This window comes from Orbicella faveolata, unplaced genomic scaffold (genome assembly GCF_042242905.1).
Source record: "Orbicella faveolata isolate gen_17 unplaced genomic scaffold, um_ofav_v1 contig_1, whole genome shotgun sequence".
In the NCBI taxonomy this organism is placed as follows: Eukaryota; Metazoa; Cnidaria; class Anthozoa; order Scleractinia; family Merulinidae; genus Orbicella; species Orbicella faveolata.
In genome coordinates, this window is record NW_028301536.1 from 36,346,710 (window position 1) to 36,366,121 (window position 19,412).

At 39.7% G+C, this 19,412-nt stretch overlaps 1 protein-coding gene, 1 long non-coding RNA gene and 1 other non-coding gene across 4 annotated transcripts; all 3 read right to left on the reverse strand.

The window, feature by feature from the left end:
• Positions 1-276: 276 nt before the first annotated feature.
• On the reverse strand, positions 277-1,497 carry LOC110065565 (uncharacterized). Its single transcript, XR_002298451.2, has 2 exons — positions 826-1,497; positions 277-452 (listed from the first exon to the last, which is right to left on the reverse strand). It is a non-coding gene; the product is annotated as an uncharacterized LOC110065565 (long non-coding RNA).
• A 2,382-nt stretch (positions 1,498-3,879) lies between these two features.
• LOC110065523 (uncharacterized) lies at positions 3,880-19,398 on the reverse strand. 2 transcript variants are annotated; one of them, XM_020772674.2, is made up of 13 exons: positions 19,216-19,398; positions 18,754-18,830; positions 17,365-17,468; positions 16,886-16,960; positions 16,229-16,360; positions 15,136-15,276; positions 14,433-14,522; positions 13,426-13,489; positions 12,693-12,780; positions 10,999-11,086; positions 6,011-6,088; positions 5,536-5,651; positions 3,880-5,006 (listed from the first exon to the last, which is right to left on the reverse strand). In XM_020772674.2, the coding sequence occupies exons 1-13, from the start codon at positions 19,368-19,370 to the stop codon at positions 4,871-4,873; spliced, it is 1,344 nt and encodes a 447-aa protein (XP_020628333.2). In that variant the 5' UTR covers positions 19,371-19,398; the 3' UTR covers positions 3,880-4,870. The 2 variants fall into 2 exon arrangements, with proteins under 2 accessions (XP_020628333.2, XP_020628334.2); XM_020772675.2 differs by lacking the exon at positions 18,754-18,830 and having other exon boundaries at positions 19,216-19,385.
• Trnag-ucc (transfer RNA glycine (anticodon UCC)) lies at positions 11,447-11,518 on the reverse strand. The gene has a single exon. It is a non-coding gene; the product is annotated as a tRNA-Gly (tRNA).
• Positions 19,399-19,412: the final 14 nt, after the last annotated feature.

Here is a 19,412-nt window from a genome sequence, read left to right on the forward strand (position 1 = left end):
GATGAAATTGTGCATTAGCCTACGAAAAGAACTGTGAATTTTGCTACGCATGAAATCGCTTTAATTTTAATGAATCAAACAGACTTCAGAGGGTCACCTCTGTCGAATGGAAAATATACCGAAGCCGCGTGCGAGTAATTTAACACTGAAAGCCCTGCGTAGAGTGATCACAAAAGATCAGTGAAACAGAAAGAAGCTAAAAGACAGCAAGAAGAGAAACAAGAACTTAGGAAGTCGAGTGCAGAAACAGAATTTCTTGCAATTAATCACGCATGATGAATCGTTCTCCAGTTTATTTCAACATCTCTGTAAAGGGCATCACAAATCAGTGTTTATGCGCAAAATATACAATTCCTTTTTTAATACATTTTTTGTTTAATATAATCTTTTTTCAGCATCTACAATTGAAGTGGTTCCACTTGCTGTCTGCGATCTTTACTTCTTCATCGAATCTGCGGAAGAAAAAGCAAAACTTGATGTTAATAAACGAGCCAAAGATTTCGGGTGCTTTAATTAACAGTATTTTTTTCTGTAAAAGAGCGTCTTTAGAGAATTGGCAAACTATTGCATTCAAGTAATAAAAAATCGGTGCCTTGATATGTATACGGATAACGTTCGGATAGAAGGTTGATTTCTGTTTTGTTTCAAATGACGACTATTTTATGAATTAGTAATAAACCGTCCAAACTGAACGTGAAAGAGCAATACAACAGCACCGTACAAAGTTAACTAGTTTTAACTGAAAGCCAGTGAATGGCAAATTTTAACTGGAACAAATAGGGGAACATCATGCAATTAAAATACATAAATGATGAAATGACTTACCAAAATCCGCGTTTACCACGTTAGGTGTGTCTGCAGCCTGTTTTTCAGCTTCAAAATCCATAATCTCTGCAGCCATGGCCAGTTCATTTTCGTCCATCTCTGTAGCTTCTTTTTTCTGTGCTTGGGAAGCCATCACGAAAGCCATCAAAAAGCAGAATACAACAAAAGTCTTCATGCTTGTCTAGTTCTCGCCCACAGCACGCTCGATTAACCTTTTGCTGTTCTGAAATTTGTTCGTAATGGTTTAAGCTCTCTTGTTCTGCTTTTATTTGTAAGAGCTCAAATTAAATTATATTTTGATTAGTAAAAAGACACTCATAGTTCGTTTACTCTTTAAAATTGGTAGTTAATGAAGGTGTCCTGTGAAAACGGTGAGATATACAAATTTAAACAGCTGTCGATTGAAAATTAATTTAGCAGAAGTTTATGAGTGTTTTTTTTTTTGCTTAACAATTCATGTTATGTTCCCTCAATTTCCTACCAGGTGAAGATAATAAAAAATTAACACTAAAAAGGCTAGAGCAAAAAGTTCACAGTGTTGATCTTAAAATTGTAAGGTTTGGCAGTTCTGTCCTGCACTTGAGAAGAGAAATTATCACAGATAGCTTTTTCCATTTGAAAGAAGGTTTTACGTCAATCCTTTTAAATTAAAACTAGACCATCTGCGTTTACCACCTAATATCGGTTGTTTGTTTTTAATAAAGTGGATGGTGTTTGATAATAAAATATTAAGTTTTCTTAGAAATAAAAGACGCTGGACGAGGGTTTGATAGCTGTCCAGCTCTTTCCCGCAGAAACTGACAGACCATCAGCGGTGTTGCAGTCAACATTGAGTTTTCCGAGGGTTACTTTACAACTTCGTACACTGAAAGACATAGTTTGCCGCCAAAATCAGAACAAAGCTGGTCTAAATCACTATATGACAATTTCGTGGGAAATGTTGCCATAAACGTTGTCATCAATAGCAAATAACAATCACCTAACGTAATTATATATTTCTTAATGGTAATCAGCGAATTATCACGTTTAATTTCTTGTTTGAGCTGGTTCTGTTTGAACACTTTTAATTAGACTGGATAACTGTTATTGTCAAGATCAAATTAAAAGACAGTTTTGTAAAATTATGAATAATAAAATTATGAATAACGATTGCGACATTCGGTTGATACCCAGAGAAAATAGTTTTCATCGCAATCATTTCTTTGCACTAGGCTGAAAGAGCTGGTTAAAAGCCACTTTATTTCATGTCAAAAAGAACAAAACAATTGAGCAATTTAACAGGAGAGAATAAGATTTAAAGAAAATTCAGCTGACTCCAACTGGTTTTATAAAGGATCTTAAAAAAGAAATGGAACTTTTAGTGCTGAGAAAAGGCTAGAAAAACTTAGGAATATGCTCTTTCCAATTGTACCGTATACATACGGCACTGAGCTGTACAGTTACTGTAAAATTTATTAAACTCGAGTGAATTTTCTACACTTCGTGCTGAATAACGAAAGAAACTAGAAGCAGTTATAATAGTTAAATCTTGCCGGGATTGTTAAAGACACGTGTGTAAATATAACCTGGGAGAAAAATTAAATACGTCTTAATAACGATTGTGAGCCAGAGCTGTTCGTCTGCCTCACAACGTCATTTTTACCACGCGCGCCAACAAAAAGGAATGATTAAGCTAAGCAAACAACACGAGGAAAAATTTGAATCACAGTTCGATCCTTTTTAGAACAAAGTCAGCTTGATTTGGAATCAATTCAACCATGAATTCGACGTTCCAGTGAAAGGAATAAAATGGTCTGACTACTTGTTTGAAACAGTATTGCAAAGTGTTAGTGTTGCTGTTGCCATTTTTTCTGGAAAACCTTGTATGATTCTATTATTGATACCTCGCACAGATAAGGCTTTAAAAGGCACAACTGAATCAGCATTAGTTAAACGGATGTAACTAGGTCGCTGTGATTCAGTTGAGTTCCTCTTTGACTTTTCTTTTTCAAAATGTTTACTCCCCATGTACTAGTTGGATGAAAAAATGAGATTCTCGTTACATCTTGATCATATTCTAAAAATCGTGAAGACAAAGTTTTGGGAGCCATCGAGGCATCGCCTTGCGATCCATATCAGAAATATTCCGGACTGATATCGGATGGCCGATTGCATAGGGCATTGTCATGTCGCTAATGGGATAACAACAACAACAATTGTGGCGGCTAATCGCCGTCGCAAAGTACAGCAACGACGCAGCTCAACAAGGTCGAACCGAAAGCATACATTGGCGCCTCTGGCAGCCGCTATACGGTCCATGTGTGACCTTGGAGCACAGCTTACAGCCAGCTGGAATCAGCTGTATGTTGGTTTTTTGTTGAGGGAGGAAAACCGGAGAACCCGGAGAAAAACCCTCGAAGCAGAGAAGAGAACCAACACAAACTCAACCCACTTATGGCGTCGGGTCCGGGAATCGAATCGAACCCGGGCCACATTGGTGGGAGGCGAGTGCTCTCACCACTGCGCCATCCCTGCTCCCCCAAACTCATTTTCTTCCATTAGCGACTATCGGCCCGAGGAGTGTTGTCAGTAAGAGGATAAGAGATTAAGTATTTTTTTTTTGTCAACACGAGCAGACCTTGGGTTGAACAGCACGGGTTCCGTAAGGTCCCTTGGAAAACAAGTACAGTCTTTTTATTTTGTAAGAACCAAGAACGTTGAGGCTGAGATAAACTAATATTTAAAGACACATACTAACCTGCGAACAGGCTCCCGGCGAGCCCAAACGAAGCGAAGGAGGCTCCCCTGTCCCGCCCCGATCGCGTCGCTCTCCGAATTCAGTTTCGCGCTCGTCCGCTCGCCGAATTTTTTTCCGTCCTCGCCGGGAGCCTGTTCGCAGGCTAAGAACTTACTGACAACACTCCTCGAGCCGATAGTCGCTAATGGAAGAAAATGAGTTGGTTTTGCTTAATCTAAGCTGCTCCCTTAGCCTGACATTCAACGCTTGAAAGAAATCTTTTCCCCGTCCGTGAAAATAATTAAATCCAGTCAGAGTCGATTTTAATAATGCTAACATTTAAATTTCAAACGCACTTTATTTTTAATTTTCTTGAGTTCCAACTTAGCTTCCCATACCCTGGGTGCCGAAGGTTTCTTTTTGTTTTCGTGGCGAAGCCGCGATCGTGGTTCGCCACGGAAAAAAAAAACCCTCTGGCACCCAGGGTAAGCTTCCCAAGATCAATCACAGCGAAAATAGGAATTGGTCGTGGTGTCGCCAGTGAAGCAACTTAGTCCCCGTCCACATTACGCCGGAGAAATTTGAAACGGAGGTTTCACTCTAAAACGCAGAAAATATTTTCCGTCATCTCTACGCCGGTGAAATTTAAAAGCGCAACAATCACCGGTCATTTTGGATTTGTGTTTGACGAAAACTCGATCAGGGAAATCACAGTATTATCGTGACGCCATCGTTTTCAGAAACCTCCGTTTTTAAAATGTTTTCCGTGCACACTAAAACGCAAAGCCGGTGTTTTCAAATTTCTCGGAACATTTTTCAAAAAGCTCCGTTTTGTGACGGATTAGTCTGGACTGTAGGCCTCAGCGTAGAAATAAAACTGCGTTTTCAAATTTCTCCGGCGTAGTGTGGACAGGGCATCAGGACACGCGCAGGCTTACGAGTCCTGACCCGTTACATCCAAAAATCAAGCGATTTGTTCCGTGCGACTTGCTCGATCTCGTATAAATGTAAACAATTATTAAGAACACTGCTAAATTTCAAAAAGTTTAAATAGAACAACCCAAATTGAAAAGAGTAGTATAAAATAATTCGACTTTTATACAAAGTTGTAGTCACAGCGAACTTTAGAATATTCAATTTAAATGGAATTTCAACTGTAGCCTGATCATTCTAATACATATAATTGATGGTTGCCTTTCGTGTCTTAAATTAAACCGCAGGACCCCTCCTCCATCGCACCCAGCGGCGCATAGGACGGACGGCAGTCATACTAGGCCGATGAGCAGGTAAACATTACTGAAGATGAACACAACACGCTGTAGTTTGTGGTTATTCACTTTTGATGACCTTGTTTTTGTGCTTGGCGTGTTGGGAGCCAGTGCTCGCAGCGGCAGATTGAAGAGATATTCCAAGTAGCGGAAAAACAATCTTGATTAAAATGATTTTGAGGATGACGAGGATAAACCTGAAAATAAGAACAATTGGCAGTTAAGAAATGAAAAATGCGCATGTGTGTTTTACCGGTATGTCGCAGAGATTTTCTTTCTAATTTTTTCATCTCGATCAGATTTTCACACGCGAAGCGTCAACGAACCTATTCTTCGGGGCGGTTTTTCTTTAAAAAAAGCCTCAAAGGGCAAGAGTACCGCTTGTAAGTGCCAAAACATTTTACGCCAGTTCCTGTCCTTTTCAACCTCTCCCAACAGAATTATTATCGCATTCTGTAATTCAGGGGCGGCGACATCGGAGATCATGGAACAAATCTAGTAAACCAGCCACTTTGACTTTCGCCACGCATTACAAACCAAGGATAAATATTCATTGTAAAATTTTAGGAGCAAATTTAAGGACCAAATGAGTTCGTTGAAACAGGTGATTAGTTTCAAAAGAAACCTCTGCGCCGGGATTATGAACTAACTACTGTTGGCAAAGGCTGCTTGCAAGCATTACTTCGAACCTAAGCAGTAAGTTTTTCTCTACAACAAAATACTTACCTTAGAAGTCCTATAAAGATAGTTGCTAGGATACAAGTGGCTATAATGTAGAAAATCAGTTTCTTGATGACTGGAGGGTCTGCAATTTTCTGTGGACATCGCCTGAAGTCTCTCGTCTGTTGAATGGAAAACAAAAGTTAGGTTACGACTTAACCTTCTATGATTTCATTTCCGTATATATACAATACAATTTAGCTGGCAGATCCGAGATGATGTAAATATATGCATGGTTTAGGGCCGAATTGAAGTTACACGAGAATATGTAATCACCAATACGCAGGCTTATCTGTATTATAATTAAAACGTGGATAGACTATAAAATGGGAGTCACTGTAGACCGCGTTCAGACGAGAGAAAAGTACAAATTCTTATCTTAAAGAGATATATATAAAGTATGAAACATAAAACCTGGTTAACAAGTACGGCCATTATTTGAAACTTGGTTTAGACGACAAAAAATTCACATCAGCCCTACCTTCTCTAATTGACCCAGTGATATAGTTTGCTTAAGATAGTTTCCAGCTTTTCCACGTACTTCCACCGTGAGAGAGACCTGTGAAAGAGGAGCAATAAAAAAAAAAAACGGTTCACATTATCCACGCTTTCACTGACCATTTCTCAGAGCGTTTCGCAAATTTTCTACTGGCTAAAAAATATGTCAAAAATAAAATTTGGTTACTACAAGCCGGACCCGCTTGTGTCACTGGTTTATCTTTCACATTTTTCTACCAAAGTCAACAATTATCATAATTTCTTTCTACCACTTTTCAACACAACCATATAGAGCAATCGTTGGTTGTTGTCTAGATTTTTTCTCCTTAACATACGACTTTGTGCTGACAAAGCATCACGCTAGACACGAATTGACTACAAACATTGTAGGAGGTTGAGAAATCTAGTAATTGGTGGAATTTTTGGCTCTTTGGGTGTAATATTCGAGGAGAAATTGGCTTCCAAGAACTGCATAATTTCTGGGTGGCAAACGCGCTAATAAGCTTATAAATGCATTCGTTGTAAAACTCAATCTTTAAACCCCCCTTAGCACAATAAGTGTTCAATACATCGGGTTCAAATTGCTTGGGACAGTTAATTGTGCATGCCCTTTCAACATACAGGAATGATATTCATGGAGATTGATCGGGATATGATCATTGTAAACAAAGACCCCCTGTTGAATCGCATTTATAAAACAGTACAAAGCAACATATTGTACGAGGGTGGCAAAGGTGGAGTACCAATCACGCATCACGCTGAATTTTTCCATTACATCACGCATCACGGAGAATTTTTTTCACCAATCACGCGTCACGTAAAAAGAAGTAAGTACATCGCCAATTTTACTTTCTCGAGCCTAACAGCGTCGTTTAAAGAAGAACTTTGCCGATTCAGCCACAAAAATGCACCGGCAAAGATGTGACCTCTCACGCAAAAACGTTCCTTACGGTATCCGTTCGAACGGCTGAACGCAAGGCAAGTCAACTAGCCTGCGAACATGCTCCCAGCGAGGGCGGAAAAAAACATCCGGCGAGCGAAGCGAGCCGTTAAGTACGAAAAAAGGAATTCCGGGAATTGCGCTCCCCCCCGTCACCATTCCGCTCTCGGCTCTCCCCCCTCGCCCCTAGACCACACTTTGCTAGTTTGCACTAAACCCATTAACCCAACCGGGAGCCTGTTCCCGGGCTAAGTGAACAGATAATTTGAATAGCGATAGTCAATTTACTTGTTCCAAGATATCTTAAGACTACTTGGTTCTACATGAGAATATAATGAGTAATGACTCTAGAAACGACTTAATGAAATGCAAACTGTGAAGGTAACTGTTAGAGATTCATGAGATGTGGGCTGTGTAGGTATATGCTGGGAGTTAATACGATGAAAGCTGTGTAGGTATATGTGGGGGCTTAATGAGATGTTCGTTGTGTAGGTATATGAAGATTATTGAGATGTAGGATGTGTAGGTATATGTGGGGGATTAGTGAGATGAAGGCTGTGTAGGTCTATGTGGGGGATCAATGGGATATAGGCTGTGTAGGTATATTTGGGGGATTAATCGGATATAGGCTATGTAGGTATATGTGGGGGATTGACGAGATGTAGGCTGTATAGTTATATTTGGGGGATTAGTGAGATGTATGCTGTGTAGTTAAATGTGAGGGATTAATGAGATGTAGGCTGTGTAGGTATATGTACGGGATAAATACGATGTAGGCTGTGTAGGTATATGCGGGGGATTTAATGAGATGTAGGATGTGTAGGTGTATGTAGGGTTTAATGAGATGTAGGCTGTGTAGGTATATGCGGGGGATTAATGGGATGTAGACTATGTAGGTATATGTGAGGGATTAATGAGCTGTAAGCTAAGTGGGTATATGTGGGGGATTTAATAGGATGTAGGCTGTGTAGGTATATGTGGGGGATTAATGAGAAGTGGGCTGTGTAGGTATATGTGAGGGATTAATGAGAAGTGGGCTGTGCAGGTATATGTGGGGGATTTAATGCGATGTAGGATGTGTAGGTATATTTTTAAAAGAGGTTAAGAGAGATGTGTATATTGCGGTGGAGTAAATTGACCGCCCAACCATCCGGGTGGTGTCGCACTTATAAAGCGAAAGAACAAAATGCTTGGCTGAGAGCCAATGAGAAAGCACTGACGTCATAGCCAAACTGGACAAACGAGTTTCTGACACAGGCTGGTTTTGATTATTCAAAATGGCGGACATACCTTACATTAAATTTACAATATGCTTATTTGCCAAACATTCTTTATACGCACGCTTATGTTTTGTAACGGCTTTGTAATTTATGCTATACATACAGTTATACATTAAAATACGCGTTCACCTTGTGTATCTCAAGTTACAGTAGCCAGATTAAGCCTTGATTGATGACGTTCGTTTAAGGTTCTCTCTGCCATCAAATATTACATGTTGCAGCGAAAAAGGTAGTTCAAATTCGTCGACAACGTAACCGTCTACGAATGCCTACGAGCGAAAAAAACTTCCGGTGCTTCGCCGCCTAAAACATCACAATTTTCAATGTTATTCCACCCGATATCATTGTTTCCGCAACATTTAGATTCGAGGTCAATTAAGTAGCGAGATCCCCGAGTACTGGAAGCTATGGAAAGAGAAATACTGAAATAATTACTTGGTTTGGAGCGGGAAAGCCCCGAGTATCAACTCGCTATGTTCAAGGACGTTATTGGTGACGATGGCCTTTAAGTGTTCAAAGCCACTTAAGCTATACTGAGGAAGAAGATGCAAACGATTGTCGTGTAGTAATGGGGAAGATGAAATCGGCGAAGTAACGTAAACGAGATTGTTTCAGTAGGAGGGAAAAACTTCCTACCGAAACGCTCGACAACTTCATCGCTGAATTAAAGAGCTGCAATTTACCAGTATGTGAATTTTTACGGTTTTTACACGATACTGTCACCCGCGGTCGACTGGTCTTGGGATAAAACATGAGCAAAGAACAAAGCAGCCACTTAGGATGACAGACCTCAGTCGTTAAACAAGTGTATCGACCTTCCAGCATCCGAGATGCAAATATAGGGATCTTAACAATGACGACGGCCACGCCGAGTACAAAGCCTTGTAAAATTGAATTTGTCCAGGATGCATATGGCTCTAAAACCTCGCTCAGGCTAAAAATGTAATGACAGCGCTCAATTCTAAATGGAAACACGAAAAATTAGCAGTTCGACTCATCGTTCGCGTTCGCAAAGGTTTGCTGAACACACTTGTAGAGCCATTGTTTTGCTCATTAAACCTTTTGTTCGTTGGTGCTCATTGACGTCGTGGTTTGCTCCAGACTCCGTCCACACTACGCCGGAGGAATTTAAAAACGCATATAGCTTTATTTCTACCGTTAGGGCTATGGTCCAGAATAATCCGTCACAACAACGGAGCTTTTCGAAAACGCTCTTCAAACCGGAAGAATTTGAAAGCGCCGGCCTTGAGTTTTCGTATGGACGGAAAACATTATAAAACGGACCTTTTCGAACACGATAGGATCAGGAGGACCACGTGATTTCCGTGGCCGAGATTTCCTCAAACAAAAGTATAAAACGACCGGTGATTAATTGTTGCGTTTTAAGTTCCTCCGGTGTAGTGTGGACGACCGCGCCTAAGCGTCCTAGGCTCCTAATGAAGTCAATAATCAGACGGCGCCCTTCAATGCGTCCAAAGAGATAAAATTAATTACAATCGGGGGAAGTCCCGCGCAAAGGAGAAAAGCACCATAAATAAACACCGTAAACAAAATAAATATTTAGGAGTGGAACTTTTTAAGGACCTCGATCAAGTTTAATATTCGTTATACGTTACTAGCATTATCACGAAGACTGAGCCGGTAGCTAAAATAAAGTTTTACCTTACTTACTTTTACTGTCGGATTTATCAAAAGGAACCTGGAACGCATTTAAGAAAAACTTTTGTTATTCATTAGTGAGAGACCATCTGTGTAGGATTCACATACCCAACGAAAAGAAATTCATGACATCCAGATCTTGGGTATACAATTTATTATCGAATACCAGGGTATGTGATTCGCATACTTAAAGGGAAATTCATGACATCCAGATCTAAGGTGTACAACGACAAGCCGCTTGTTTTGTTAAACATTTCCATTATTCCCCTATAACACAATCGGGAGCCTGTTCACAGGCTAAGTTGGCAGAGATCGTGTATACGAATTGAGAAGACGTCTACGCCACCTTTGCCATGCTCTAATATACAGGCAATTTTTGTGTCAAAGCTCTACACCTGCAAATCCGTTTCTGTGCGGTATAAAATGACACCAAACTCTAACGTGTGTTATCGTTTCAGCCCTTTTGGACGAAATTCGTTCAGACCTTTTATACGATAGCCGGATTCGGATATGGTGTGTCATATTCTCTTGGTCTGATGCACTGCCAAAAATGATCGGTCGACAAAATGGACAAAAATAACACTGAAGCTCATAGCCCTTGTGCAAAGTTTAACTATTTTCAATTGACTTCTTCCGATAATTTGTATCACAATTGTTTGGACCTACAGTACCATGAGATCTACGAAGATCAAAGGGATCAGAAGTCAAGAAAAGGACGAAAAAGACCAGAAAATGGTGTCACGTCTGCTACGATTTGATGATCTTTTTTACTTTGAATGAATGCTATCCTTCTAATTCAAAGAACGTTCACTTATCACGGAAATCTAATTGGTAAATCACGCATCACGTTCTTGTAAAATAGCAAATCACGCATCACGTTATGATGTCATGTTCCGCATCACGCGGTTAATTTGGTCTCAATCACGCATCACGCTGCTAATTTTGGGGCGATCACGCGTCACGCAAAAACCCTTTGCCACCCTCTTGTACGTACGATCCGGGAAATGAACTGAATGGTGCAGGGCAGAGAATCTTTGCACGTAGGTTGGCGGATCTAAACAACAAAACAAGCTTAAGCGCTACCATGCTTACCGGTTCTTCGTTCCAGTGAATAGTTATGAAACCGTAATTTAGTTCTGTTATAAATGGATGTGTACGCTTGGATGAAGTAAGAATATTCCTATAGGTAATAAAAAAATAGCAACAGGTACTGAGAATATGAATGACAGGTACAACCCTCTCTAATTACAAAATTACAATTTCGTCATTGTTATTGATTTTTGAACTGCCCATATCCTTCAATCATTTCTCGACTACAGACTGCGGATAGGAAATTGAGAAACGAACAGTAGTTTTGAAGGCATTACAGGGAAGATTATCGGTGATAAATCTTTTTTCATTTCGAATCTCGCCTGATTTCTGTTTCGCTAATTTATATAATATGCTGGGTCAAAACCCTGGACGACAGCAATGAAAAACAACAAAAAAACAAAAACAAAAACAATAAATACTTGAAAAAAAGGGAAAAAAAGAGATAGTGTGCGTTGGCCGGGAATCGAACCCGGGTCAACTGCTTGGAAGGCAGCTATGCTAACCACTATACCACCAACGCCTCGATATTCAATGCAGTAATTATTTAGATAGATAATTTCTCTTGGCAGGTTATGATTCGCGATTCGAAGCCTTCGAACGTGAAAACAATCGCTCGCTGTAAAGATCGCCGAATTTTATTCTATGTTCGACGTCGACATTCTACAATTTCTGAGTATTTCAGTGGCTAAACAAATCTACGTTTAAACAAAGTCGTTTTGTATTTGGACCAGCATTTATTGCGTGACTCGTCGGCTCACGCCAGGGAATTTGGTCTGGTGTCAACCTCAACAAGATAAGACTCCATTGTGTTTTGTACTGCTTCCGTGAATGGCCCCTTGTATGTTTTGAAGACAACCTTGTCTTCACGTATTTTATCGTATCAAGTCAAATGCTCATTTATTTTAACTCGTTGTAAATTCGTCGATGATGGTAAACTATGAATTCGAAGATCTAATTTGAATCAGTTTCCCGCTGAACAAAGCAGAAATCAAATTTTCCTTTGTGGTAAATTTAACGCAGAAAAAAGCGTTTTTTTTCCGGGAAAAAGTGCAAGCGTTGTGTAATAAAAATGAGAACACGTGACGATATAGGCTAGACTCGTAGTGTTCAGTGTATGTAGTCTGGCTTCCAGGGCCAAGTTGTTCAAAACCCAATTAAGCTAACCCAGGATAAGGGAGAATTTTGACTTGACTTTGTTAACTTTGCGGTAAGGTTTTCTATTTATATTGTTTGCCTTTCTGTTTTGAGTTTGAATAATCTCCAACTACACAAAAAGTTAACCAGTGAAAAACATTTTTATACAAGAAAAAATTATGCTTCGGTTTACTTTTAATACCGGGTTAGTGTTAACCGGTTTCCGATCAACCCGACCCTGGAGTTTTCACTTGTGAATCAGCCAACCAGTTAATCGGAGTGCGCGAAAATTACCCGCCCAAGGAGGTGAGGTGGGAGAATACAAAGTCTAGCAGGTCAGAGGTTCATTCGATCTTAATTCATACTTTTGAAGTTAGAAGATCAATCCCAAGAGATTAAGATGGTATTCAAATGGGATATTTTCAGTTTGAGTGGCGCGAGACCAAGCGCGTTTTGGCTGTGGGAAACCACGTGACGCAAGGACCAAGATGGCACGATCTGGAAAATGATTGACATATCTGTACAGGTGTTGGTATCTGGAGTATCTGTACTATACTTACTCCAGAAGCCAGGTACACGTTGCTGTTGACAACCATGAGACACACGTGGCTGTCAATCCACTGGATGTTACTTCATAAAGCGGGTATCCTGAAACAAGTCCAGAACAAATTAATAAAGTTAAACGATAACAGCGGGAAACAGACAGATGCAATGCCTAATACACAGTTCATTTTAAAGGCTGGTTTTCACTAGGTCATAGGCATAAGCACAAGTAACATAGGCGGACGCTGAAACGTTGAGTAATTAGCGCCATTTTGTAGAAAATGACCAGGGTTGCCACCACCGGAATAAAGAAAATTCCTGACTTTTCACAGACTTTTCACTAACGGTAAAGCAATTTTCTCTGGCCGTGCAAGATGATTATTCTGGCCATGAATCAACAAAAAATGGATGGTTAATAGATAATTTCTAAAGAAAATTTCCTCGCCTATGCGACATTTGTCTGATATTGAAGTTGTTCAGAAGACAAGCACCTATGTACACAGCAGGGCTTTTTTAGTCATTTAGTACACGGCAAGGTTGATATTCAAATGAAACAACAATGCTCTTTCAGATTTCGTTAGCAGCTGGATAAATGAATTTTAACTGCACCTCAGCTAGGTCCGAAGCGTAATAAACAACTCCTTTCAAACCTTTCTACTTTCACAAAAAGTGGAATTTTGCTTATTACGCGTTGTGCAATTAGGCTCCATTCTTAGTCAAATTGACTTCTTTTTAAACCGAAAACCTTACCCGTGCTCGTGTTATTCAAGCAAGCAAACTCTCCAAAATGGACATCTCCACTAATAAGAATCACCTATACAAAGACAACGAGGACAATGGTCAGAAAGACTGCAAAAATAGCTGCAAGATCATCATCGCTTTTTACATATAGTCGACTCCCGATAACTCGATCCCTCGCTAACTCGAACCTCCCGCTATCTCGACGTAATTTCCATTTCCCCTTAGGCCACTTTCTATATAATTTTTATTTTTACTCTCGATAACTCGAACTTCCGATGACTCGGACCTTTTTCTATTTCCCCTGAAGGTTCGAGTTATCGGGAGTCCACTGTAGTTTCATTATGTCTGGAATATACCAAAAAATGGCCGTTGCCAGACCTCTGTCCGCTTAATACAGTGATACGGGAATTAACAGTGAAGATTCAATCGAGGTCCACTGAGCGCTTGGTGCCATTGTACTAAAAGCGGGCGCTCAAGCTATTTTCTCTTTCTCGAATGAACACAGTCACATACTTCTGTGTTACGTGAACGGTGGTTAAAACTTAAATTTCAGCACAACAAATCCTAGCATCTACTGAGATTCTGATTGAAGATTGAACATAACTCGCGAAAATTGCTCTGGGGAATGAAATATTTTCTTTTATTCCAACCAATCAAGAGCAAGAATAAACCAATTAACCAATGCAGTTGTACAGGCGTTTTCCCGCGCTTGGCACCCGCTGCAAAGTTTGCTTGGAGTTTATGATTGGTTCATTGGGTTACGTGCATTTTTGTGATTGGCCAGAAGGAAATCCTTTGGTTCTGATATGTGGAGTTGTTAGTACGCGCCATCCAAATCGATCCCAGTTTTGATTCTAAAAAATGTGTGACCTGGTGGTTAACACGCCTATGATTCAAAATCAAGATCATTCACGCCCTTTTTCCCCGTTCTCCACCGATGGTGTTGTTACAAATAGCGAAATAGACATGACACTTCATAGAGGGGGCAACTTACAGTTGTATATTGTTATACTTACCCTTGGATTTCTCTGTAGTAGCCACATCAAACGATCATAACTTGAGGGACAAGAAGTCCATCTGTCTGTGTATGGCATGTCTGATAAGACCTGTCAGTGGCAGAATAGCCGTGTGATAAAAGAGGTTAAATGAAGAAATAATCTTTGTTGTAGCCCTGCTCCCTACCTTAATTAAAACCAAACAGAAGTCCCTGAGGTTTTCAGACAATATAGATACCCTTCCTTGGGAGCACGCGTCTCTGAATGAAAGTCAACGAGCGTTGGCGAGATGAATTGACTGAGTCCTTATCAGCTATCATCAGCATGCAGTTAAACGAGCCGAGAATTCGCGTCAGTTGACATTAGTGGCAGTTTGAATTCTCCTGAACTGAACATATCGCTGATCAAGGTTTACACGCACGATGTATGGAGCATGAGCAGTCTATACGCAACCTCACAAAAAGCACAATGACACTGATGCATGGGCAGGGCAAAATCGTGTTAAGTGTTTATTTCCTCGTTCTTTAATCCATTGACCACGGAGCTAACAGTCCGGGAGAACCGACTATCAGTCCGGGCGAAACAATGGCAATTCCTCTGACGTTCCGGGCTGTAGCGCGCTCGACAAGGAAACGACTTCTAAGTAGGCTGAGTCGGACACTCCAGCTTAATTACTACAGACTACAGAGCTGTGAAGGACAATTGTTCAACGTTTACATTTTACCTGAATTCCACTGCCAATGATAGTCAGCCTAGGCGGGTTAGGATCATTCAGTTGCCTCTCGAGCCACGCCCATTGCTCTGTTCCTAGAATGTCACAATCCAAGCCCCACTTGAGATGTGACCGTGTGTCGAGTAGAATTAACTAAGAGTAAAAGCACAAAGCCTTAAAACATAAGCGGACTAAAGGAGTTATAGATTCACATGGAAAATGTTTGGGAAAACCTTAAAAGAGCTGTGGAAATACGCGCCTGTGGATTTATCACATCGTTTCGCGTTCTCACAAACTGACTTATGCTTTACGAAAAATGTTATCTATTCATTTATTTCTAATTACAACATCAGTGCCGTAAAACCAAAACCAAAGTAATTAGAGCGGTTTTCATTTGAGTGTCGAAAGTAATTAGACAATTACTTTGGTTTTGGTTTTGGTTTTACTACGAATTGAGATTGGCTGAGTAGTCTAACTGGTAAGTAATTGGCTTGGTTTTGGTTTTACGACACTCAATTGAAAACCGCTCTACTTTGCCCAATCACAAAGAGTACAGACAATACAGTGAACCAATCAAAACTCGACGCAAATACATGCAGCTGACGCAAAGCGCGGGAAAACGTGTGCGAACGCGTCACGACTGGTTTTGGTTTTACTTCTGATTGGATGACTAGGTGGCGTAAGTATCCTTAGCCAATTGCGTAGCGTAGTGAGTGTTTTGGTTTTGGTTTTACGAATCTCGTTTGAAAGTGGCTCTTAACAAACTACATATTAGGTTCCGTCCACACTAAGCCGGAGAAATTTGAAAACGGAGGTTTCACTCTGAAAACGCATCAAATGTTTTTCGTCCACACTACGCCGACTGAATTTACAAAAACGCGACAATCACCGGTCATTTTGGATTTAGTAAACCTCGGCCAAGGAAATCACATGATTATCGTAAACGTCATCGTTTTCAAAAAGCTCCGTTTTCAAAAAGCTCCATTTTCGTGACGGATTAGTGTGGACGGTAGGTCTAGCCGTAGAAATAAAGCTGCGTTTTCCAAGTTATCCAGCACAGAGTGGACGCGGCGTTACACGTGTATGCAACGTATTATAAAGCTACCTTCACGCTTTTACTGCCACTCCCATAGCTGTATGACACATACGCGCCTTCCCTTCTTCGCCGCAAGCTCTCTGTTGGCTCATCCAGGAAGTCTAAATAAATGCCTTGAGCCTGAAGACGATCTCCGTAATGCTGAAAAGTTCAAAAGATTTGATTGTTCATGTTGGGTTATACAAGTTTCCTTTATGCTTCCTCTCCACTATACTTTTTAAAAGTTCTTTCCTTATGTTTTTGTAACACTCTTTTGCGTGACAAACCACAAGAAATGCATTTGAAAGGCACGGCTGCATTGTCAATTACCTAAAATAAGATATACGGGCAGAGACTTTTCCAATGAGTAGAAAGGCCACTGAAAGCCCAACAAAAAGAAGAGGGTGGATGAAAAAGAATGAGGAGAATGCTAAATGCTAAAAAAAGCCTCAACTGGTCTATCTTAAAATTTTGGCTTTGTGTGCCTCCATGATTGTGTTAAGTAGACAGAAATGCTAGATTTTATGTTTCAAGGTGACCTTTGAGAGTTCAGCTTCAATCTTAGGTGCGAAAGCCAGAAATGACAAAAAACACCTCTGCAATTAATTATTTGGGGACGGGGTTAAGAAGCTGACAGAAATACCAGTGTAAAGTTTACAAGTTGAAATTGAATTATTAATAACAAACCTTTCCGCCATTATTCATTCCATAGTCATGGTCATCCCAAACACCCAACACCTTAACACCACTTCCCAGGAAATCCTATTGGTTTGTTGATAAACAACAACAAGAACAAATTTACATGTACATATGTTATTGATTAAGTGAAATCCACAGTTATATTACAGTACACAGTTGAGACTCCCTTTTCTTGAACTGACACAAAATAGCAAAGGCACAAAACAAATAGGTCAGCAATAATAATTGATGAAGTGATTTTAATTGATAAAACGTGTGTGTATAATTAACACGATGATGGAATGTACACTTGTAGATGTAAATTGTGTTATTTTGATACGTGATCAATGTGGCGAAAACAGTTTTCCTTGATCTTGTCTGACAATCATGCAGTTTCCATTATTTTTTTTCGGCTGATACACTGTACAACAATTTCTAATGAATTAATTATTATAACCAATTAATTAATCAAGTTATTAATATCAGACCTGATATTCTGGAGAGTACTTCAAGGCATTGAATTTTTCTACCATTTCACCAAGAGGAGAAGGTTTCCACATAAGTGGAACTATTTTAGTGTCAGCATATACAGCTGCAAAAACAATGATATTGACATGGAAAATAAGAATTTGTCAGAGATAATACACTATTATTATGTACATTAATATACATGTCAACGTGACCATTAATTTCTAAATAAAGAAATGTAGGTCAAGTGCTAACAAAGAATACATACCATAACATTCCAAAAGTAACCACCTCCCGAAAGTAATGGCAAAAAAATTGTGGTTGCTCACAAATCCTACAAGAAGCGACCCCCCCCCCACCCCCCCCCCCCAAAAAGTAGCGAGCTCACGCCATCCCATTACTCCAAAAATAGTGAGACCAAGGTTCAACTTACAGTATATATTTATTTTTCTAATGAGTCAGTAGTCAAGTGAAAGTTACGTAAGGTTATCGCACATGTACATGTAGCTTGATAATGATGATTTTGGCACTCACATCAAAGGAAGGTATCACTTAATTTATGTCACAAAATGTTGTTAAATAGTGAGTGATGAATGATAGTAAAGATGACTTGCTTTCATTGTCTTCATTTGATACAGGGTAGGGAGTATCAGAAGCCAGTAATGGGGAAACATGCACAAGGGTGAGTGATGGTGTAGTGGGACTAATAAGTTATTTGTGGTAAATTCTTCTCGTGTTTACTAACAAAAGCAAAACATGTAATGTTCCTTGAAATCACTTGAAGGCTTCAGCCTGTCCTACATGTAGTAAGTTGCATGGAAAGAATGAACAGGGGAACAGGGGAGACTTGATAGATTGGTTAAAATAAACACTTCAAAACACCAATAGACCATTTAATTAATATCACTTCACAGTTTTGGGAGCCAACTTGTTAAGGCAACATAAGTCAGAAATTACTGCATGTCTGTATGGGAATCTGGAGGCAAATAATTTTCTTAAAACTTGAATTCTGAAGAATTTATGAATAGCAAAGTTAAGATACTAGACAAAGGAGTGCATTCACCAAATTCAAGGGATGTAGCTGCACTGCTGCAAAGCGTCAATTCGTTTTTTGTTTTTGATCCATTAGTGATAAATAGTATGCAAACTTGTACATGGCTTACAAGTTTCCCATATTTGAACTCAGATTCCCATACAAACACTGTAATTTCTGACATATTGCCTACCTGTTAAGATGACTTCCAAAACCTTGATAAGGTCTATCACAGTTTCACTAAGCTCTTCTTTTAAAATTTTAGGAAAGAGGGAGAAGGCATTCTTCAACTTTTTATATGTGAGGGGCTGCAGCCACCAAGTGATTTCAAGGATTTTTTGGTTTTTAAGTTTTATTGGTGGACATATAATCATACCGTCTCCAAGCCAAACCCATAAATCTGGGTGTTGATCAGAAATATGTTTCCACAGTGGTTGAGGTCTCTTGGGAAAACTACAATTACAATACAAGACAAAATGACTTCCTTTGTTCATGGCTAGTAACACGAGGGGAGAATTACCAAAAATACAGTTACAACTTCGCCTAAATATAATTAAATATTATAAGTTTAATTAAGCTTATTATAAATGAAATCCAAACATTTCTCAAATGACAAGACCTGCAGGGTTTTAGACACCTGCATATGCGCTTTTTCCATGCCAAAAGAGCTATCTGTAAACACTGCGGGCCTTCAGTGCTTTTCCAAGCGCTTTCCTAGTATAACTTCGTACAGTAAAAGGAAAATCATGAAATAGCGAAAGGCATAGTTGTCGAAAACATTGCGGAAAAAGATGGCACAATTGGTGACGCCATTTTGTGTGTTCATCGTTCATTTTACCTGCAGCTTCCGAAAGCAATGCGACTAACTGTAGTTTCATTGTAGAAATCTGCCACTGTGATATCGTTTCCACTAGAAGTGACTAGCTGTAGATACCCTGTATTAGCGATAATTACTAAAGAAACCAAGATTCCCAGCGACTTCCCGTTCGACATGACACTTCCGTTACGTACCGGCTTTCCTCCGATGTACAGTAT

Bases quoted from the DNA above. Each gene is read 5' to 3' on its own strand.
- LOC110065523 (XM_020772674.2), bottom strand. From the start codon at position 19,370: ATGTCGAACGGGAAGTCGCTGGGAATCTTGGTTTCTTTAGTAATTATC. The intron at 11,087-12,692 runs GTAAGTATAGTA...TATTACCTATAG, and splicing joins ACGTGTACCTGGCTTCTGGA to GAATATTCTTACTTCATCCA. The intron at 5,007-5,535 runs GTAAGTATTTTG...TCTTATTTTCAG, and splicing joins ATCTTTATAGGACTTCTAAG to GTTTATCCTCGTCATCCTCA.